Here is a 23,765-nt window from a genome sequence, read left to right as displayed (position 1 = left end):
GACAGTCTCATTTTGCCCTCAGTAGAGTGCTATGGCCTCATAACTCACAGCAACTTCAAACTCTTGGGCTCAAGTGATCCTCTTGCCTCAGCCTTCCAAGTAGCTGGGACTACAGGTGCCTGCCACAACGCCTGGCAATTTTTGTATATTGCTTTGGCTCAGGCTAGTCTTTGTATATTGCTTTGGCTCAGGCTAGTCTTGACCTGTGAGCTCAGGCAATCTACCTGCCTCGGCCTCCCAGAGTGCTAGGATTATAGGCATCTGCCACCTTTCCCAGCTTCCCTTTCTGGTTTCTTTTAGTGATTTCGCTATATCTATTGGGAAATCTTTATCTCTCACCTTCTTTGTGCGTTGAATTCTACTCCCCTCCAAATACATTTGTGTGTTCAAATCTTTATAGTCTTATAAATAAAAGCCCTCTTTGTATATGTCTTTTTTTTTTGTTTGTTTTTGAGATAGAGTCTCACTGTGTTGCCCTTGGTACAGTGCTGTGGTGTCACAGCTCACAGCAACTTCGGACTCTTGGGCTTAAGTGATTATCTTGCCTCAGCCTCCCAAGTAGCTGGGACTACAGGTGTCTGCCACAATGCCTGGCTGTTTTCTTGTTACAGTTGTTGTTGTTTAGCTGCCCATGCTGGGCTTGAACCCGCCAGCCTCAGTGCATGTGGCTGGCGCTGTAAGCACTGTGCTACAGGCACTGAGCCCACAGAGAAGTTTCTTGAAAAGAGTCTATATTGTCTCAGTTGCCTTGATGTCTTGTTTAGTTTTTATACTCTAATCTGAGTTTGAACTAAATAATTTCATTGAAACTGCACTATTCAGTTTACCTCTGAATTTTTAATTATAAAATTCTGAGGTTCCCTTTTCATTTCTATCCTTACTTTATCTCTGATTATGTAGACACTTAATATGGTTATTGACTTTTGTCCTTGAAATTTGATTAACTTGATGTTTCTTTAATTTCTGTAATGCTTCTCTTCTGATTTGTCTCTTTTTCCTCTGACCACTCATCTTTGTTATTTTGTATCTTTTTTTTTTTTTTGTAGTTTTTGGCCAGGGCTGGGTTTGAACCCGCCACCTCCGGGATATGGGGCTGGCAACTACTCCTCTGAGCCACAGGCGCTGCCAGCTGTCACCCTGGGTAGAGTGCCATGGCAACACAGCTCACAGCAACCTCAAACTCTTGGGCTTAGGTAATTCTCTTGCCTTAGCATCCCAAGTAGCTGGGACTACAGGCGCCTGCTGGAACGCCCAGCTGTTTTTTTTGTTGTTGTTGCAGTTGTCATTGTTATTTATCAGGCCCAGGGTTTGAACCCGCCAGCATCTGTGTATGTGGGTGGTACCCTAACCACTAAGCTATGGGTGCAGAGCCTATTTTGTATCTTTGGTCTTTTTCTTTTTCTTTTCTTTTTTTTTTGTAGAGACAGAGTCTCCTTTTATGGCCCTCGGTAGAGTGCCGTGTCATCACATAGCTCACAGCAACCTCCAACTCTTGGGCTTAAGTAATTCTCTTGCCTCAGCCTCCGGAGTAGCTGGGACTACAGGTGCCCACCACAACGCCCGGCTATTTTTTTGTTGCAGTTCGTCCGGGGCTGGGTTTGAACCCGCCACCCTTGGTATATGGGGCCGGCGCCCTACCGACTGAGCCACAGGCGCTGCCCTCTTTGGTCCTTTTCTATCTTCACTTCCTTACCTGTCTCATCTATATTGATTTCAACTACTACCGACACCCAAGACTCCAAAATCTTTTTTGACATTCACATTTCTTTTCTGTTCACCAGAGGTATGTGTGTACGTGTGTATGTGTGAGCGAGTATATGTATGTGTACCTTTTTGGCCATAGCACAGCCAATTCAGTATGTCTGTGCCAAATTCAATATGTCTCAAACAATTCATTGTCACCTTTTCTGAATCTTTTTCCCTTGAATATTTTCTACCTTGTTGACAACAATAAGTACAGTCATCTAGTAGTCTCTCAAACCAGAAACATAAAAGTTACGGATGTTATCCTATTCTCCTTTCTCATCTCTGTCACTTTGCTTGCAATACTCTCCTGAAATTGTCTTTTCATCTGTGACCTCACTGGATTGTGATATCTTTTAGAGCTGGGGTTGTGTTTTGTCGACATCAAACAATACCAAACTCAGGGTGGCACCTGTGGTTCAATGGGGTAGAGTGCTGGCCGCATATGCCGGAGGTGGCGGGTTCAAACCCAGCCCTGGCCAAAAACTGCCAAAAAAAAAAAAACCGAACTCTTAACTACATTTATACACAAGAATGAAGTCCATAATGCCAGCGTATCTCATTATTGGTGATACAGATCGAACCAGACTTCTTCATCATGAAGTACTTACTCTCTTTGTAATAAAAATAATCAGACTAAACTTTGAGACAGTGTGAATAACCAGTTGACCAGTTTTGTTTTCCCAGTGGGTTTTTTTTTGTCTTTGAGACCGAGTCTCAAGTTGTTGCTCTTGGTAGAGTGCTGTGGTGTCACAGCTCACTGCAACCTCATACTCTTGGGCTTAAGAAATTCTCTTGCCTTAGCCTCCCAAGTAGCTGGGACTACAGGCACCTGCCACATCGCCCGGCTATTTTTTGTTGCAGTTGTTGTTTAGCTGGCCTGGGGCAGGTTCGAACCCAGCTCCCTCGGTGTATATGGCTGGCGCCGTAACCACCGTGCCACGGCACTGAACCCAGTTGTTTTTATTATACATTCATTGATGACCTTGCCTGAATTAGTTCTTAAGTTGGTGTTGCTGACTACATAATTTTCTAATTCTGTAATTGTTTCTACATTTATTAGTTGGCATTTTTCTCTATTGAAGATCTTTTCTTTTCTCACACTTTATTGAGATAAGTTTTCCATACAGTAAAATGTATTTTAGTGAGCAATTTGAATTTTAATATATAATATACCTGTGAAACCGTGACTGCTTTTATTTAGAATCACTATAGATCATGAATTTTTTTAAATGCAGTGTCTTATAGTCATCATAACCATCTTTTATTCTTTTTTGATAATCTAATTGTTTCAAATTTGGCTACTGGGAGCCCCTTCAAGCCGATTCCTGTGTCCTCTTCAAAAATATTTTTCAGTGTTGGAGCATTTACTTTTTAGCATAAAAAGGCTCATCTCTTTCTTGCCTTTTTGAGACCTGGAATTGGTTGTTTCTCTGAGAGAGATCCTGGGTATTTAGAAGCCCCGATCTGAGCCCAAGGTGTGCTTGTTTCCATTGTTTCTAGGCCCTTTTAATGGTCAGGGTGAGGAAATTTTTAAGAAATTGGCCATGTATAGTTGCTCCTTCCTGAAATCCTAGCACTCAGGGAGCCTGAGATAGGAGGAGCACTTGAGGTCAGGAGTTTGAGACCAGCAGCAGGCCCCATCTTTACTAAAAAATAGAAAACTTAGCTGGGTGTTCATGGTGGGCACTTGTAGTCCCAGTTACTCAGGAATCTGAGGGGTGAGGGAGGAAATCACTTGAACCCAGGAGTTTGAAGTTGCTGTGAGCTATGCTGACTGACAGCCCGGTACTCTAGCCTCAGGCAAGAGAGTGAGACTCTTAAAAAAAAACTTAGGACTTCATATTTTAAGTTCATGCTGATAATTCCAGTTGTAATCTAGCACCGCAAAATTCTTTGGCTTATACTGTAGTTTTTTCCTCGTGTTTTGAGTTGGGAAATTGAATTTATTTTTATTCTTCTGATTTTATTAATATGTATAAATCTAACATTTCCTGTGGTTACTGTTTTGTTTTAGAGATCTTATAGTCTTTATTATATTTATATTATATATATATTTTTGAATCAGAGTTTTTGACTCCATCACCCTGAGTAGAATGTGGTGGTGTCACCATAGCTCACAGCAACCTCAAACTCTTGGTTCAAGTGATCCTTCTGCCTCAGCCTCCTGAGTATCTGTGACAGACACCTGTCACAGTGCCTGGCCAGTCAGTCTCTTTTTAGAGATGGGGTCTTGCTATTGCTCAGGCTAGTCTTGAACTTCTAAGCTCAGGTGATCCACCTGCCTCAGTCTCCCAGAGTGCTAGACTTACAGGCATGAAATGCTATGCCCGGCCTATTGTTATTTTTTTTTTTTTGTAGAGACAGAGTCTCACTGTACCGCCCTCAGGTAGAGTGCCGTGGCGTCACACGGCTCACAGCAACCTCTTAACTCTTGGGCTTACGCGATTCTCTTGCCTCAGCCTCCCGAGCAGCTGGGACTACAGGCGCCCGCCACAATGCCCGGCTGTTTTTTTGTTGCAGTTTGGCCGGGGCTGGGTTTGAACCCGCCACCCTCGGCATATGGGGCCGGCGCCCTACTCACTGAGCCACAGGCGCCGCCCAAAAGAAAGCACTTTTTTTTTTTTCTTTTTGTGATTTTTGGCTGGGGCTGGGTTTGAACCCACCACCTCCGGCATATGGGACTGGCACCCTACTCCTTGAGCCACAGAGAGTTAAAATTTGGGGCTGGAGGGATCTTTCTGGTTTGTTATTTCTAGTTTATTTCATTAAGATCAGAAAATGTAATTTTCTTATTCTTAACTTTTTGGAACTTTGTTGCCTGTATGAAAAGGTTGTTGTAAGAATTAACTAACATACTTAGATATGGTACATACTATGTTCTTAATGTATGTTAGCTTTTATTATTGTGTACTTTGTTTTAATAGCAGCAAAGAATGTATAGTGTTATATTTGTCATTGGATTAATTGTAGAAATTGGTTAGTATAATTGAATTAGTCTACCAAAGTTTAAAGATAAATTTTGAAATGCCGCTTTGTTTGGTTTTGTTCTTACATGATCCTTTATTAGTTTGGATTATATACATCATTTGTTACATAGCATAGACTAATAAAATAGTCTGTATTTTATCCTGGTCATTTTTATGCTTATTGTTTATTTGTTCATTTAAAAGTTTGGTTATGGCGGCGCCTGTGGCTCAGTTGGTAAGGCGCCGGCCCCATATACCGAGGGTGACGGGTTCAGACCCGGCCCCGGCCAAACTGCAGCTAAAAAATAGCCGGGCGTTGTGGCAAGCGCCTGCAGTCCCAGCTACTCGGGAGGCTGAGGCAAGAGAATCGCTTAAGCCCAGGAGTCGGAGGTTGCCGTGAGCTGTGTGAGGCCACGGCACTCTACCGAGGGCCATAAAGTGAGACTCTGTCTCTACAAAAAAAAGAAAATAAATAAATAAATAAAAGTTTGGTTATTTACTTATTCTATATTCAAAGATTATGGTTCCTCTAAATTCAAGATTTGACACCAGTTTTTGTCAGGATGCTCTCTCCTTTCAAGTAATTCAATGCCAGACGAAAGTAGCTTAAACATTGATGACAACATTTTCACTCAAAAACATGTTTTTCCTGTACGATTTTCAGAAATAGATAGTTCAAGGATTGGTATAGCACAGTGGTTCTCAAGCTATGGGTCAAGACACCTTTTTAACAATGAAAATACATTGCGGCATTAGGAAGGTTGAGAACCACTGATATAGCATCTTCATATTGTTCTCAGGGACCCAAATCTTTTTCCATTTGTAGTGTGGCTGCTGCACAATCCAGCACCAGGTTTTCATCTGTCTGAGCAGGAAGAAAGAGAGTTGGGGCAAAAGGACTTATTCTTTGAGAAGCTTTCCTTTTTATTAGTACATGAAAATCCTTTCAAGAGGCTTTTAGTAAACTTTTTTTTTTTTTTTTGAGACAAAGTCTCACTATGTCACCCTTGGTAGAGTGCTGTGGCATCACAGCTCACAGCAATCTCAAACTCTTGGGCTTAAGTGATTCTCTTGCCTCAGCCTCCCAAGTAGCTGGAACTATGGGTGCCCACCACAGTGCCCAGCTATTTTTTGTTGCAGTTGTCATTGTTGTTTAGCAGGCCCGGGCTGGGTTCGAACCCACCAGCCTCAGAATATGTGGCAGGCGCCGTAACCACTGTACTATGGGCGCCGAGTCACTTTTTTTTTTTTTTAAATGTCTTACTGGCTAGACCTGGATCATATTCCCACCCCTAGCTAGGCCATCAAACAAAGAGAAATGGGATTAGCATGATTCGTTTAGGGTAATCATAATTCATTCCCTGATGTGGGTATTCATTAGCAAAGTGTTCATTAGCAAGTTAGAGGTAGGGATTCCTATTGCATAATAACCTGTTGTTCTGATTCCTATTGTCTGTCTTTAGATAACTTGATTACTGTATTTTTATGAGATAGAGACAGATTTTATTTAGTGACAATATTGGGCGGCGCCTGTGGCTCAAAAGAGTAGGCCGCCGGCCCCATATGCCGGAGGTGGCAGGTTCAAACACAGCCCCGGCCAAAAACTGCAAAAAAAAAAAAAAAAAAGAATATGGGTATTGGCATGGTGCTTTTGGTGACTGTTTCCAACTGTTGAAAGAGTCAGTGAGTGAATTTAGAGAGAAGAAATCAAATAATTTTTCCTTTCATTTTGAATAGAATCCTGAAACTTGGGTAAGAAAATCATTGCATGCCAGATTTGGTGGTACACGCTGGTAGTCCTAGCTACTAGGGAGGCTGAGGCAAGAAGATTGCTGTAGCCCAGGAGTTTGAGATTGCAGTGAGCTGTGATGGTACCCCTGCACTCTAGCCTAGGCAACAGAGGGAGGCCTCTTCTCTTAAAAAAAAAAGTAAAATAATAAAACGAGAAAAATGCATGAATCAGTGCAATTATGCTAATATGAATTTTGTTTATTACTTTGTAGTCAGAATCTGGAGAAATGAATAGAAGCACAGAATTGAAGAAACTTCAGATTTTTGGGGCTGGGCCCAAGGTTGTGGGCCTGGCAATAGGAGCAAAAGATAAAGAAGGTAAATTCTATTATTTCATCATGAAAAGAAATAAGGTGCAACAAATGGTGTAAAAAGATTCAAATTATACTTGAATTTTAGTCTGTGCTGGGGAATTTTTAGAAATTGTAAACTAACAACATGGTTCTTAGGCCAATTGCTTTTTCTTCCCTTCCCTTCCCCCTTTCCCTTTTTTTTTTTTTTTGACAAACTTGCTTTATCACCTCTGCTAAATTGCAGTGGTATCATTACAGCTCACTACAACCTCAAACTCCTGGGCTAGAGCAATTCCCCTGCCTCAGCCTCCTGAGTAGTTGGGGCTGTCCGCGCATGCACAGCACTTGGCTAATTTTTTTCTGTTTTTAGTAGAGGTGAGTTCTCACTGTTGTTGAGATTGAGGAGCCCAAGGGATCCTCTTGCCTTGGCCTCTAAGAGTGCTAGGACTATAGGTGTGAGCCACCATGTTTTTCACAGTGAATCTTAAAAATTAGTCTGTGATTTATTTGAGAGTCCCTGCAAGTAATACATACATGTAGTATATAGTAAGCACTGAATACAAGTATAGTTGTATTCAGATGGTTCAGTTCCCTGGAGCTTGGTTGCCTAGATTAGAATCCCAAATCTGCAACTGATTGGCTGTGTGATTTTGAGCCAGTTACTAACTACTTTATACCTCAGGTTTTTTACCTTTAATGAGACATCATAGTATATCTACTTCATAGTGTTGTGAGATTTCAACTTATTTAAATAATTTTAAATGGTATCTGGTCCATAGTAAGCTCTCAACATTAGCTTTTACTATTATTATGTAACTTTTTATTTCAAGATGAGGTGACCAGAAGACGGAAAGTTACCAATAGGTCAGACACATTTAACATGCAAATGAGACAACGGAAAGGAACGCTCTCTGTTAACTTTGTAAGTGTTTTGGGATGTATCAGGAGGGAAAAGATTTATTTTTGTTTTCGTTCATGTGATTTAGTTAGCTCATTTGGTTAGAAGACTTAATGATAAATATGTGAAGTTGCAGCTTTGGTTCATATAATCTTAACCTTGCTTTGGCCCATACACTTAACTATTTCCCCTATGTCATATACCTTATGGGTAACTGAGAGAATTAATATGAATTTATGTAAATTTTTGAATTGTATTATAGTGCATTCATTTTCTGCCAGGGAGTATTTGTATGTAGGAAGAACTATGTTGTTGTATTTTTTTAAAATATAAATTGATTTTCAAATACTCTAGATTCATAGTATTTTCATTATTCTAACAATGTGATATGCTTTTATTAACTTACCTGTGGAAGCTCTGGAAGGAAATTTAGGGAAAGCTGTTTAAATACGATGATTTGAATTAGATATGCAGGATTTAAGTTATGTTTATTTATGTTATTTTGTTTCAACTAAGTTTCAGGTAGAAGTTTATTAGAGCAATAAATTTTTATATTTATTTTTTTAAACAGGTTGATCTGTATGTTTGTATGTTTTGTGGTCGGGGAAACAATGAAGATAAATTGCTTTTGTGTGATGGATGTGATGACAGCTATCATACATTTTGTCTAATTCCTCCACTACCTGATGTGCCCAAAGGAGACTGGAGGTGTCCTAAATGTGTTGCTGAGGTATAAGCCTAATCTTTATGGATCTTTTTTTAACTGAAAACAATAATGCATACATATACACATCCACATGAACACACTCTCAAAAGCTTTTCTCACTCTTTGTTCTTCAGTGTTTGAAATTTCCAGGATGTTAAAAAGAACTACATTGAAAGGAAATGTAACAGTTGCATTGCTTTTCAAAGGTTCCTTTTTGACTCTTGGGATATTTCCGTTTATTGCTGCAGATTAATGAGACTTCTCAGAATATTTGTATTGCTGGACAGCAATAAAAATGAAGAAAACTCGTAGTTTTTTTTTTTTTTTCTAAGTTTTTTCAAAGAAAGTAGAACCAGATGTGAAACTGTAGAACTTGGATATTTTTTTTTTTTTGGCCAGGGCCGGGTTTGAACCTGCCACCTCTGGTATATGGGGCCGGCGCCCTACTCACTGAGTCACAGGTGCTGCCCCAGAACTTGGATTTATGTGTCCAGTTTTCATGCCAGTAAATAAACTGATGGTGTCTTTAACTTGTCCAAATTTTGACATGATTGTACTAAATTTTTTTAATTGAAAGAGTATAATGATGTCACTGTCATGAAATGCCTAGTCTGTTTTCTTTTTTTAACAAAATGTTATGATAGAGTTGGCTGGGTATATCTAGTTGGAAGGTCTTTTATGGACTTTGAATTATTATAATATTTATTTACTATTTACAAGGTTAAAAGATTCAGAAGGCAGTTCTCTTCTAAGTGAATATTTATGTTAAGACATTGGCCATGGTGATAGGTAGTGTGAACAACCTTCTCTTAGCCAGATAACTGAGCATTCCAATGGATATCTCCTTAATCTATTACCTTCCTTCCCTCATGAACATTTACTTTCTCCATGGCCATATCCACTGGTATGCTAAGAATGATAGGTATTGATGGGCAGAGTGCAGTGGCATTTAATGTTTACAGCTATTAATAATTGATTATAAACAGTTAGAAATTCCTTTGTTCCTTCTCCACTCACAACTGCTTCTGTTGACTAGCCTTTTAAAAAGAAAAAAAAAAAAGACATCTCCGAGCTTGATTCCAAGTCAGTAGTTCTCTGGGTCTGTAGTCCAGGCTGTGGACCAGTACCATGGCCTGTTAGGAACTGGGCAACACCCAGTTCCTAGGAGGTGAGTGGTAGAAACTTCATCCGTATATATAACCTTACCTGCATCACGTGCATCACTGCTTGAGCTCTACCTCCTGTCAGACCATTTCCCCTGCCACTAGTGGGAAAAATTGTCTTCCCTGGAGCCAGTCCCTGGTGCCAAAAAAGGTTGCGGGCTGCTGTTCTGTGTGCTTCTTGTTGTACCAGAGCTTAATGCCAGCTCCAGAGTCTAAAGCTTCCATTGGAAGGCTGTGAAAATGCACTTGAGGTAATTTCCTAACAATCATATTGCAAGTAGCTAATAACTTTTTTCTTCTTAAGGGTTGATTGGATTTGCTTTATCTAGAGCAGTGGTTCTCAACCTTCCTAATGCTGAGGCGCTTTAATACAGTTCCTTTGGGTCACGACCCACAGGTGGAGAACTGCTGATTTAGGGAGATGATCAAGAAAGGTAGTATGTAAAAAGCATTAGTTTAATGCTTTCTTCAGGGTGGTGCCAGTGGCTCAGTGGGTAGGGTGCCGGCCCCATATGCCGAGGATGGCAGGTTCAAACCATGCCTTGGCCAAATTGCAACAAAAAAATAGCTAGGCATTGTGACGGGTGCCTGCAGTCCCAGCTACTTGGGAGGCTGAGGCCAGAGAATGGCCTAAGCCCAGGAGTTGGATGTTGCTGTGAGCTGTGATGCCATGGCACTCTACCAAGGGCAATAAAGTAATACTCTGTCTCTAAAAAATAAATAAAGCTTTCTTCAATTCACTTAACAAAATGTTCATTGAGTTAATTCATTGAGTTAATCTTAGATTTTTTTTTTCTTTCCAGGAATGTAACAAACCTCGAGAAGCCTTTGGATTTGAGCAAGCTGTACGAGAATATACACTTCAGAGCTTTGGAGAGATGGCAGATAATTTTAAGTCTGATTATTTCAATATGCCAGTCCATGTGAGTAGCTATCTGTAGGTCAGTTTGGAGAGGTACAAAGATTTTTCTGAGTCCAAACTTTTGATTTCCTTTTTTACTTGTATTGTTTTATAGACAACAGCATGAAAAAATTATAGAACACTAAATCTTAAATTTAGGGGCCTGACATCTATTTCTTTTTTTTTTTTTTTTACTCTCTCTAATGTGGCAATTTGAACTCTTCTGTTGTAAAATCTGTTTTGATGCTCAGGTTCTTTTATTAGTCCTCTGTGAATAATTCTTTACAAAAAAGCATGATGTATTTGGAAGGAGCTGCTTTTGTTTAGTGTTTGCTTCTTTCTCTATGGGATCTTGAGCTTTTTAAGTCTCTGTCAAAAAACTTTGCCAAAAAGTCAGCCTTGCCATTTACATTTGCTTGTTCATCTTTGATGTGCTGATTCATCTTTGTTTTTTGTAGTTGGGAAGAGTTTTTTCATACTAAGGCAGTATAAGTTGATTATGTTTTTCTGACTAACTTTTTTTTTTGGTAGAGGCAGAGTCTCACTTTGTGGCCCTCGGTAGAGTGCCGTGGCCTCACCCAGCTCACAGCAACCTCCAACTCCTGGGCTTAAGCGATTCTCTTGCCTCAGCCTCCCAAGTAGCTGGGACCACAGGCGCCTGCCACAACGCCCGGCTATTTTTTGGTTGCAGTTTGGCCGGGGCTGGGTTTGAACCCGCCACCCTCGGTATATGGGGCCGGCGCCTTACCTACTGAGCCACAGGCGCCGCCCAGTTGATTATGTTTTTTCTGAACATTCATGTTGTCTTCAGCTTTTCTCCAGTCTAGTGGAAAAAGTTTTATCTTTTTCTGTCTGGTTTTTTTATTTCACCGTGGGTTTATGTTTACTTGACCTGTGTTTTATGTTTATAATGGGCTGTAGTTATATAGTGGATTAATAATCTTATCATCTTTATTTTACCTGTGTAGATGGTTCCCACAGAACTCGTAGAAAAGGAATTCTGGCGGCTGGTGAGCAGCATTGAAGAAGATGTTATTGTGGAGTATGGAGCTGATATCTCTTCAAAAGACTTTGGAAGTGGATTTCCTGTAAAGGATGGTCGGAGAAAGATGCTGCCAGAAGAAGAGGTGCAGATAGTATTAACCAAACTTTTACATACACCAGGCTGATTTAGCTTTTGCATAGAAAGCTACTTTTATCTTAAAAGGACCATATTAACTTAAAATATTAAATATGTAGGATTTGGACAATGTAATATGGTATATCTTCTTTCATTTAAAAAAATTTTTTTGAGACAAGAGTCTTGCTTTGTTGTCCTTGGTAGAGTGCTGTGATGTCACAGCTCACAGCACCCTCCAACTCTTGGGCTTAAGCAATTTTTGCCTCAGCCTCCCGAGTAGCTGGGACTATAGGCACCTACTAAAACACCTGGCTGTTTTTTTAGAGATGGTGTCTCACTCTTGCTCAGGCTAGTCTTGAACCCGTGACCTCAGGCAATCCACCTGCCTGGGCTTCTCAGAGTGCTAGGATTACAGGCATGAGCCACTGCGCCCTGCCTATTTTTTTTTTTTTTTTTTTTGTGGTTTTTGGCTGGGGCTGGGTTTGAACCCACCACCTCCGGCATATGGGACTGGCGCCCTACTCCTTGAGCCACAGGTGCCACCCCAATTTTTTGTTTTTTGAGACAGACTCTTACTCTGTTGTCCGAGACTAGAATGCTGTGACATCAGCCTAGCTCATAGCAACCTCAGACTCCTGGGTTCAGGTGATCCTCCTATAGTTGGGGCTTCCACCACAACACCTAGCTAATTTGTTTTTTCTATTTTTAGCAGAGGGAGGGTCTTGAACTCCTTAGCCCAAGTGGTCCTCCCACCTTGGCCTGCCATAGTGCTAGAATTAAAGGCGTGAGCCACTATGCCTCGTCTAAAAGTCAGATTTCTTTTCTAATCTTCTTTTTTTTTTTTTTTTTTTTTTGAGACAAAGTCTTAAGCTGTCACCCTCAGCTTAAGCTATTCTTTTGCCTGGGTAGAGTGCTGTGGTATCACAGCTCACAGTAACCTCAGACTCTTAGGTTTACACAATTCTCTTGCTTTAGCCTCCCAAGTAGCTGGTACTATAGGCACCTGCCACAACGCCCGGCTATTTTTTGGTTGTAGTTGTCATTGTTGTTTGACAGGCCTGGGCTGGATTCGAACCTGCCAGCTCTGGTGTATGTGGCTGGCGCCCTAGCCGCGTGAGCTACAGGCGCCCAGCCTTTGTTTGTTTGTTTTTTAAGACAGAATCTCACTTCTGTTGCATCAGGATAGAGTCTTACGGCATCTTAGCTTATAGCAAACTCAAACTTGTAGGCTCAAGCTATCCTCTTCCTTCAAGTAGCTGGGACTACATGCATGTTCCATGACACCCCACTAGTTTTTCTATTTTTAGCAGAGGGGGGGTCTTGCTCTTGCTCAGGCTGGTCTTGAACTCCTTAGCTCAAGTAGTCCTTCCACCTTGACCTGCCAGAATGCTAGAATTAGAGGTGTGAGCTCATGCTCAGACTGGTTTCAAACTCCTGAGATGAAGTAATCATGCTCATGCTCAGGCTGATCTCGAACTCCTGAGATGAAGTGATCCACCCACCTTGGCCTCCCAGGGTGCTAGTATTACAGGTGTGAGCCACAGTGCCCAGCTCAAATTTCTTAATATCTGCCGTGTATTATTGGTTATATAGGTCAGCCCTGTTCAGTATGGGTGGGGACTCGGTAAGATTCTGAATTTCAGAATGTGAGGATCACTGTTGGGGTTAGGTGGGGAGGGGCCAGGGACATTGGAGGCTGCCTGACTTTATTATTTTTAGTGTAACATAGAGAAGGTTGCAAAGGTGGCTAGTGTGATTTTTTTTTTAATTGTTTGGGATTTATTTGAGGGTACAAAGAATTAGGTCACACTGATTGCATTTGTTAGATAATGTCCCTCTTACAATTGTGTCCTGCCCCCGAGAGGTGTGCCATATACCATGACCACCCCACCCCCCAATCCCCTTCCCTCCTTCCCTTTTTCCCATTCCCTCATTCCTCTACCTTCCCCTACCCCCTTCCCCAGATATTAGCTCATATACTACCTTCATATTAGAATTGAATACATCAGATTCTTGCTTCTTCCAACTGTGATTCTGTGAGTCAGATAACTTTCGGATTAACTGGTCAGAAATATTTTGCTAAATGTCCTAAATTAAAAACTTTTTGTAATTTTAAATAGATTTAAACATTAATTTTTGAGCTTTAATAATGTCAACCATATTATTAAGAGATAGGCAAATAAAGCCTTTTTTTCTAGACTGGGAGTCATAGATTTGCTGTTTATTTTCTACACATTCATGCTTTACTTAAGATTCTGTTTTTGTTGTAAGATAGTATGAGAAAAGCTATTTATCACAAAAAGATTTTAGGGACTAACTAGATAATATATCTAAAACCTTAAGGCTTTTTATACTTAATTATTTTATGTAAATTTGTTTCTTCTACAATTAATGTATTAAAACAGGAGATACCACCAGCTTTTCACCAGGAATTATACATTTGTGTTGAACTTCTATAATATGAGTTAGCCTTTCTTTTTTTTGAGACAAGAGTCTCAAGCTGTCACCCTGTGGCGTCACTAGCTCACAGCAACCTCAAACTCTTAGGCTCAAGTGATTCTCTTGTCTCAGCCTCCGAAGGCTAGAACTATAGGCGCCCACCATAACGTCTGGCTATTTTTTTGTTGCAGTTGTCATTGCTTTACCCGGCTGGGCTGGATTCGAACCTACCAGCCTTGGTGTTTGTGGCTGGTGCCCTACCCACTGAGCTATAGTGCTGCCGAGTTAGCCTTTTGATATCTGATAGCATGTCTCTGTGGTATCATAGTTAAATGGAAAAGTACTTCTGAAGTTGTATCTTGTGCATATAGTATGTTCTATGAACAGGGCTTCTGAGGAATGAAGATAGGTATAGAACTTGAAACCTTGGAATGTTTTTTTCTTCTCATCCTCTTAGTTCCATATTAAAGAACTAATATGACCAGACGCCCAACTATTTTTTTGTTGCAGTTTGGCCAGGGCTGGGTTTGAACCCGCCACCCTTGGTATATGGGGCTGGTGCCCTACCCACTGAGCCACAGGTGCTGCCCTCAATTTTTTTTTTTGGACAGTATCCCACTATGTCACCCTCAGTAGACTGTCCTGGTGTCACAGCTCACAGCAACCTCAAACTCTTGGGCCTCTGGCTCCCAAGTAGCTGGGACTATAGGTGCCTGCCACAATGCCTGGCTTTTTTTTGTTGCAGTTGTCACTGTTGTTTTTTAGTTGGCCCAGGGTGGGTTCAAACCTGCTGACTTCATTGTATGTGGCTGGCGCCATAATCACTGTGCTACGGGCACTGAGCCATTCCCCTTCTTTTCTTTTCTTTCTTTCTTTTTTTTTTTTGAGACAGAGTCTGAAGCTGATGCCTTGGGTAGAGTGCTGTGGTATCACAGCATATAGCAACCTCAAACTCTTGGGCTTAAGCGATTCTCTTGTGTTAGCCTCCCAAGTAGCTGGGACTACAGGCACACAGTGCCCAGCTATTTTTTGGTTGTAGTTGGCATTGTTTGGCGGGCCTGGGCTGGATTCGAACCCGCCAGCTCCGGTGTATGTGGCTGGTGCCCTAGCCACTTGAGCTACAGGCTCTGAACCATTCATTCCCCTTACTTTCTATTGGATTGGCTCCTTTCCATTTCCATCACTACCATCCTAGTCTAGGGTCCTTATCATGTGTTGGGATGATTATTATGCTTTTACATGATGACTGCTTGTGTTGAGGGTCCCCATGATTATCCTCAGGTTTCAGCGATTTGCTAGGAGGTCTCATGGCTATGATTTATTATAGTGAAAAGTTCTTGGGAAATGAGGCACAGGCTTTTAAGAGTCTTCTCCAAGTGAGATCACACAGGATGTGCTTAATTATTCCAGTATCAAATTGTGGCAGCATGGGTGAAATGTTGCCTACCAGGGAAGCTCATTAGAGCCTTAGTGCCCAAGGTTTTTACTGGGAGCTGATGAATATGAGCACACTTTGCCAAACATGTACCAAAATTCTAGACTCTAAGAAGAAAAGCAGGTGTTCAACATATACCACATTATACAAAGTAAGCATAAGAGCTACTTTTAAGAAAAGTTTTATATTAGTGTAGCAAATTGTTTACCATTCAGGTTTCTCAATGCCAGCCAAGGGCTGAATTTAAAGGGCTGCTGTGTTAAACTCTTTTTGCATACTGCTTCTCTCTGCAGTTTCTGTCATGTATTGCTTTCATTTACCATTTAAGGAATGATGGGTTAGTGGGAATTTATTGTGCAATTCTGTCTACTTTATCTTAGAAATTTTCCACAAGCAAAAGTTTAAAAAGATTCTGTGTTCTTCATACTGTTTCATTTTTTAAAGTCTTTTATTTCGTTTTTTTACATATAGGATAAAATCTAAACTTCCTAGCCCAAAACTTAAGATTATAGATCGAATGTTGTTTGCTAAGTTAATAATAATAAATTATACCAATTTTAAGGTTAGGATTAAAATTTGCATATATACTGCTTGATACTGTGAAATGTATTTTGTGGCTTAAATTATCTCGCCCCTACACATTTCACTTGGTTTTTTCTCTTTAGGAAGTAATTGCAATTATCTCTGTCTTCTTTCTTATATCTTTGATAAAACTGCTTGCTTCAACCTAGAACATTGTAAAGCCAGAATACCTCATTTTATCAGTGAAAACAATTTCATAAATATGATGACGTGATGTGATTTCTTGAATTTTATTTGCACATAAATAGACTTAAACCTAATAATAAGTCTAAAACTTCAGCAAGCCAAAAAAAAAAAGAAAGATTATAGATTGAAACTTTCTGCCTAATCTTAGTTTCTTTATTTCTGAGTATGATTCTTCTACTCTTGTCACTATGTCAACTGGACTAGTATATTCTGTCTCACTGTAATCTTTTACATTTCTATAGCTCTCCCGCCTTTATTCAAATCTTATCTATTCTTTAAAGTTCAACATTGGTTCTTCCTTTTCCATAAAGCTTTCCTAACAATTCAAACCCCTGATGATGACTGTTTTAAGTATACTCTTTTGCGGGTGGTGGTGGGGGTATTTGGAGTTTAATATATATTGCCTTGTGTTTGAACTTGTTTTGTATGTAAACCTGGTCTCTTCGATTAGATTATTTATTCAACCATCCAGCCAAAAAACATTGAGTAGTATCTGTTGAAACCCTTTTCTTAGCTTATGAATAGGAATGGTATCTCTTTGTTATTTTCTTGTTCTAATTTCTTTTTTTTTTTTAAAGACAGAAAAAAAAAAAACTGTCGCCCTCCGTAGAGTGCCATGGCGTCATAGCTCACAGCAATGGCAAACTTTTGGGCTTAACCAATTCTCTTGCCTCAGCCTCCCAGATAGCTGGGATTACATGTGCCCTCCACAACACCCGGCTACTTTTTTATTGGAGTTGTCATTGTTGTTTAGCTGACCTGGGCTGGGTTTGAACCTGCCAGCCTTGGTGTATGTGGCTGGCAGTATAACCACTGTACTGCAGGCGCCAAGCCTCTTGTAATTTCTAATTAACCCTGTGCTGGATTTTCTTACTCTATTCCTCATAACTCTTTTTTTTTTGTTTTTTTTTGAGACGGAGTCTCACTATGTTGCCCTGGGTAGAGTGCCATGGCGTCACAGCTCACAGCAACCTCAAACTCTTGGGCTTAAGCGATTCTCTTGCCTCAGCCTCTCAAGTAGCTGGGACTACAGGCACCCGCCACAACACCCGGCTACTCATGACTCTTAATTATATATTTTCTCTGTCTCTGTGGTGCATTATGGATAATTTCTTCAAATCTGTCTTCTAGTTTATGAATTGTCTTTTTTTGTTTTAATTTATTTTTATTGTTAAATCATAGCTATGTACATTAGTGCAATCAAGGGGTACAATGTGCGGGTTTCATATACAATCTGAAATATATTCTCATCAAACTGTTCAACGTAGCCTTCATGGCATTTTCTTAGTTACTGTATGTAGGCATTTGTATTCTTCATTTAGTAAGTTTTGCCTGTACCCATTCTAAGATGCACTGTAGGTGCGGCCCCACCCATTACCCTCCCTCCACCAAAACCTCCCCCCTCCCTTCTCCTTCCTTGGCCCTTTCCCCATAGTCTTGTGCTATAGTTGGGTTATAGCCTTCGTGTGAAAGCTATAATTTAGCTTCATAGTAGAGCTGAGTACATTGGATACTTTTTCTTCCATTCCTGAGATACTTTGCTGAGAAGAATATCAGTTCCATCCATGTAAACATGAAGGAGGTAAAGTCTCCATCTTTCTTTAAGGCTGCATACTATTCCATGGTATACATGTACCACAATTTGCTAGTCCATTCATGGGTCGATGGACACTTGGGCTTCTTCCATGACTTAGCAATTATGAATTGGGCTGCAATAAACGTTCTGGTACAGATGTCTTTGTTATATTGTGACTTTTGGTCTTCTGGGTATAAACCTAGTAAAGGAATTATAGGATCGAATGGCAGGTCTATTTTTAGGTCTCTAAGTATTCTCCAAGCATCCTTCCAGAAGGAATGTATTATGAATTCTCTCTTTAAGCTTTGTAAATGGCTCTTACTTTGAGGGCTTTCTTCTTTTTTTTTTTTTTTTTTTTTTTGAGACAGAGTCTCAATTTTGTTGTCCTGGGTAGAGTTCTGTGGGATCATAGCTCACAGCAACCTCAAACTCTGGGTCTCAAGTGATTCTCCTGTTTAAGCCCTCTGAGTAGCTGGGACTACAAGTACCTGCCACAATGCCCAGCTATTTTTAGAGATGGTGTTTCGCTCTTCTTCAGGCTGGCCTCGAACCTGTGAGTTCAGGCAGTCCACCCACCTTGGCCCCCCAGAGTGCTAGGATTACAGGCATGAGCCACTGCACCCAGCCAAGGGTTGTTGCTCTTTTTTTTTTTTTTTTTTAACTTTTTATCTCATAGACTTTTAAACATATAAAAGTAACACATTAATGAATCTTCCATGCCTCGGTGCCTGGTGTCCAGGTTCAGTTACCAACCTTGTAATAGAACGCAGTTGGATTCTCGTTTCTGCTTCTGCCTTCAGTTTGTTGTGATACCATATAATGTTTCTTCTGGAAAGCTCACACTATACTCTGTAGGAATATAAGTAAAAAAGACAATTAACATCTTAGAATTATGAAAATAGTTTGACATTGTGGATCTTCCAGACACCATTTTGAGACCTGCTCTCCATAAAGATGATAAGCACTTTTAAGTCACTTACCTCATATGGATTCAGTGATGGTTAGCTCAAAACTTAGTTGCTAGTACTTATATCCAATTAGGAACTCTTATGCTAACTCTTTTTTTTTTTTTTTTAATTTTTTTGCTGGGGCTGGGTTTAAACCTGCCACCTCTGGTATATGGGGGCCAGCGCCCTACTCCTTTGAGCCACAGGTGCCACCCTACTATATCTCTTAACAGCTTCTTTTTTCTTTTCTTTTCTTTTTTTTTTTTTAGATAATCTCAAGGTGTCGCCCTAGGTAGAGCGCCTTGGCGTCATAGTTCGCAGCAGCCTCAGACTCTTGGGCTCAAGTGATTCTCTTGCCTCAGTCTCCCAAGTAGCTGGGACTACAGGTGCCCGCCACATGCTTGGCTATCTCACTCTCACACTCTCTCTCTCTATATATATACATATACATATACATATACATATACATACATGCCATATATGTATATGTGTGTGTGTGTGTGTGTATATATATATATATATATTTTTTTTTTTTTTTTTGGTTACAGTTGTCATTGTTGTTTTAGCTGGCCCAGCCCAGGTTCAAACCCGTCAGCCTCACTGTATGTGGCCAGCGCCCCACCCACTGAGCTTGGGCGCCACCCAACAGCTTACTTTTTCATTCTGGTTTTGCTGCTTCTTTGTTTTAGGAAACTGGAAATTCTTTTTTGTTTTGAGTTTAGCAATGAAATTTTTTGTTATTATTAATAATTTATCTAGTATTTCTACATACATTTACAGGTAGGAGTGATGGTTGTGACTTTCTGCCTCCTCTGCCTCCTATCAGTCTTCATTATTGTCACAGATTCAGGATTATGTGTCTTATGTTTTGTCTTCACAGTATCTAGCACCATGCTATAAATAAAGTAATAAATGTTCTGGAAAATTATTCCACTGGGGATAGAGTGAAATATAATAGTTACCTATTGTTATGTGTCTCACTATTTTACTGGTAGGCTGGGGAGTAATAAAGAAGCTTTTGCTCATGTGCTTTGGAGTAAACCAGAGGTATCTGAAATAAAGGGAAACCTACATAGGCCCTAGACAGGAAATAGGATTTAATAGTTAGTTAAATGTTACTTGTGTTAGAGAACAAAGAGAACAGATTATATGGACTAAATTCTAAATTATTATAAATATTATAAAATTTTCACCATTTTTTTGAAGATTCCCTTGATATTTCTGTTGAGTACTTGCCATGTCTGATCTTTCATTTATAATTTTTTTTTCTTTTATAGGAATATGCACTTTCAGGTTGGAATTTGAATAACATGCCTGTCTTGGAGCAGTCTGTTCTTGCACATATTAATGTGGACATCTCTGGTATGAAGGTGCCATGGCTCTATGTGGGAATGTGCTTCTCTTCTTTTTGCTGGCACATTGAAGATCACTGGAGTTATTCCATCAACTACTTGCACTGGTATGTGCACTCTTTAATATAGCATACTAGATAAGATTTTTCTCTCCTGTGAGAAGATACTACTCAGATCACGGTATGCAGTAGAAAACTCTCGTGGCATTCTTACTCTGCTTCATTTCCCTGTTCTATGATGTGGTAGCTCCTAGTCACATGTGACTATTTAAATTTAAATTAGTTTAGAGTAAATAAAATTGAATATTTACTTTCTCAGTTGGACTAGACATGTTTCAATTACTCTTAGTCATATGTGACTTAGTTATTATATTGGCCAGCACGGTTACAGAATATTTTTTTTAAATTAAATCATAGCTGTGTACATTAATGCAATCATGAGACAGAGTATTTTTAATCATTGCAATTAAATTCTGTTGGGGACAGCACTGCTGTATAGTCTTGTAAATTGGATGAGGATTAAGACATACAACCATTTGTAAATAGCTTGACTAAAGATCCATTTCCTAGGAGTACAACTTAGTATCCTAAATGAATTCTAGTCTTTAAAGGACTAGCAGATAAATAATAACCAAGTTTTTGATCCTTAAGGTTTAGAGATATAACTATATTTGAAGTTTCAGTAATTGCTAGTCTTGGTGTATTTCCTTGGATAATAAAATCGAACTCACGAATGTTATTTAGAGGTATTCTAGAGAGCATGGACTGACTTAAATTATTGTGGGATAATTGGAGTATTCATTGGACGTCTGAATCAAGGTAGTGTGTCAGTATCCTTTGGAACAGTGCTTACTTTTCATGTAGTGTCTTTTTGTTTGAAGATACCACTACCAGTCCACCTTAAAGAGTTTTATGTGCTCTGGGTTGCTTTTCTTATAGTGGTGATAAGTATGTATCTATCCATCTATATATTCTTGCCTTAACTCCTATTATGAACAATAGCATAGGTTTATGAGATGGATTCAGGACATAGAATCTGTGGCCATGGAATAAGACAAAGTTAATTATAATGAAGTGGACTCATTGCGTGGTAGCTCATGCCCATAATCCCAGCACTGTGGGAAACTGAGGCAGGAGAATTGCTTGAGCTCAGTTCGAAACTTGTCTGAGCGAGAGTGAGATCCTAACTCATAAAAAAATGAAAAAGCCAGCTAGCACTGTGGCAAGCACCTGTAATCCCCAGCGGCTTTTGTGGACTGAGGCAGCAGGATGCCTGCAGTCCGAGTCTGAGGTGGCAGTGAGCTATGATGCCATTGTACTCTGCTCAGGGCATAGGGTGGGATTCTGTCTCAACAAAAATAAAACCCAAGCAAATTAAAAAAAACATAAAAAGGAAATAAGAAAAAAAAATAAAAATAAATTATAATTAAGTGGGTCTGAATCAAGTGGGCCTGATTGGTACTATGTGCTATCTAGTTTAACATTTATTTCTTTTGCTAGGGGAGAGCCAAAGACATGGTATGGTGTCCCATCTCATGCTGCAGAGCAGCTGGAGGAGGTGATGAGGGAATTGGCTCCTGAGTTGTTTGAGTCCCAGCCTGATCTTCTACATCAGTTGGTTACTATCATGAATCCTAACGTGTTAATGGAACATGGTGTGCCTGTGAGTCTTTTTGTGTGTTTTTAATTTATTTCAGTTTTTGATTAGGTAGAATCATAGCATATGTTGTTCTATAACTAGAGATGAGAGGTCATGTCGTCTAGCTAAATTACAATTTATACACTGAGTGGAACAATTTTTGCGTTTTTTTTTTTTTTTGAGACAGAGCCTCAAGCTGTCGCCCTGGGTAGAGAGCTCTGGCATCACAGCTCACAGCAACCTCCAGCACCTGGGCTTAAGCAATTCTCTTGCCTCAGCCTCCCAAGTAGCTGGGACTACAGGCGCCTGCCACAATGCCCAGCTATTTTTTGGTTGTAGTTGGCATTGTTATTTGGCAGGCCTGGGCTGGATTCGAACCTGCCAGCTTTCGTGTATGTGGCTGGCGCCTTAGCCACTTGAGCTACAGGCACCGAGCCAACAATTTTTATCTGATTAAGAAGTATTGTTTTAAAGTATGAATCATACTATATGTATAGCTACCCATTCAAATAGCCTTCTATTTTTAGTAAACATATTCTGGTTTGAACAAAAAGCTCATGTTCTTTTTTATCCCTATTTATTTTAAGTGGCAACTCTGATAATGAATGCTTGTCATTTTCTCATGTAAAGATTTTATAGCTTTTAATACATGAGATAATGAAGTAAAAATACCCCATAAATATCTTTTCTAATTTTCAATTTAGTTTTTAAAATGATTCTCAAATTAAGCTACTACACTTGATAAAGTATAAATTTAACGTTTGGTACATATAATCAAATATATTATCACAATGTTAATGAGAAAGTAGATTGAGTAACATCTGTAGTGTTGGGCGGCGCCTGTGGCTCAAGGAGTAGGGCTCCAGTCCCATATGCCGGAGGTGGCGGGTTCAAACACAGCCCCAGCCAAAAACCAATTAAAAAAAAAAACCATCTGTAGTGTTATTCTCTTTAAAGAGTGAATTTTTATTGGAACCTGGGACTTTTTAGATGACTCAAAGTATCTTCATAAAATGAAGTAGTTCAGAAAAACTGATTTTAGAGATATCTCATAAGATGTGTCAGCTCTTCAGTTTAGTTAGTTTTCAAATGTCCATAGATAGGTAGTAGGAGTCTCCATTCTTTAACACTGTTTAGAACTCAGGAATAAAAAAAATTCCCTTAATTGTAAAAATTTTATCTAGTTAGGAAACAATAGCTCAGTGAGAGTAATAATTTCTTTTGGTTTCTAATTCTTGTCATGAATTATAACTTACTATGAGTGACTATGTTAAGAGAGTTGGTTGGATTTGATTTTAGATAATTCTTAAGCCCTGATATTATCTTCTGATATGTGTAAGTTAATGTTTTATTGTTTTTAATTTTCGAAAATACTTCTGAAACTGTCTGATAAACTCTGTTTTTCTCTTTTTTTGTTTTTTATTTTGTTTTGTTTTTTGTATCTCTGTTTCCAAATTACATTTAGGTGTACAGGACCAATCAGTGTGCTGGCGAGTTCGTTGTGACCTTTCCTCGTGCCTATCACTCTGGATTTAACCAGGGCTATAACTTTGCTGAAGCTGTGAACTTCTGTACTGCTGACTGGGTCTGTTCTATAGCAAGTAGCTGTTGTACGTCTACTAACACCCCTATAAAATGAAGCTTAGTTGCCATATTTGCTTAGCTGGGCTGAGGGTAGGGTTCCTGAACATTTCTGTGGAGACTGGAGTGGCTGTTGTAGTTTAGAAAGTTAAGTAGAGTTTCTATTGCATTTTTTATTTGGAATATTTTATAGTTCTTTAGTTCTCATCTATTCATTATTTTCCTTCTTCTGATTGAACTTTAAATGGCCAGTTGATTTTTTTTTTTTTTTTTTTTTTTTTTCTGAGACAGAGTCTTCAGCCCTGGGTAGAGTGCCACAGCAACCTTCAATTCTTGGGCTCAGGTGATCCCCTTCCTCAGTTTTTGTATTTGTACTTTTATTTTTATTTTATTTTATTTTTTGAGACAGTTTCACTTTATTGCCCTTGGTAGAGTGCCATGGCAT

The 23,765-nt window shown here is 39.6% G+C and overlaps 1 protein-coding gene across 1 annotated transcript in view; it reads left to right on the top strand.

The window, feature by feature from the left end:
* The window catches only part of KDM5A (lysine demethylase 5A), a 104,060-nt gene that overhangs the window by 32,513 nt on the left and 47,782 nt on the right, over positions 1 to 23,765 (top strand). Inside the window, exons 6-13 of the mRNA XM_053554464.1 lie at positions 6,716 to 6,821; positions 7,627 to 7,718; positions 8,266 to 8,424; positions 10,367 to 10,486; positions 11,433 to 11,591; positions 20,027 to 20,208; positions 21,601 to 21,763; positions 23,205 to 23,324. Of these exons, the coding sequence (XP_053410439.1) occupies positions 6,716 to 6,821; positions 7,627 to 7,718; positions 8,266 to 8,424; positions 10,367 to 10,486; positions 11,433 to 11,591; positions 20,027 to 20,208; positions 21,601 to 21,763; positions 23,205 to 23,324 (1,101 nt within the window). The remainder of the gene's footprint in view (positions 1 to 6,715; positions 6,822 to 7,626; positions 7,719 to 8,265; positions 8,425 to 10,366; positions 10,487 to 11,432; positions 11,592 to 20,026; positions 20,209 to 21,600; positions 21,764 to 23,204; positions 23,325 to 23,765) is intronic.

The sequence above is a fragment of the Nycticebus coucang genome, chromosome 12, assembly GCF_027406575.1.
Source record: "Nycticebus coucang isolate mNycCou1 chromosome 12, mNycCou1.pri, whole genome shotgun sequence".
Lineage (NCBI taxonomy): Eukaryota > Metazoa > Chordata > Mammalia > Primates > Lorisidae > Nycticebus > Nycticebus coucang.
The sequence above is the reverse complement of the archived record's forward strand: the minus strand, read 5'-3'. Positions and strand labels throughout refer to the sequence as shown.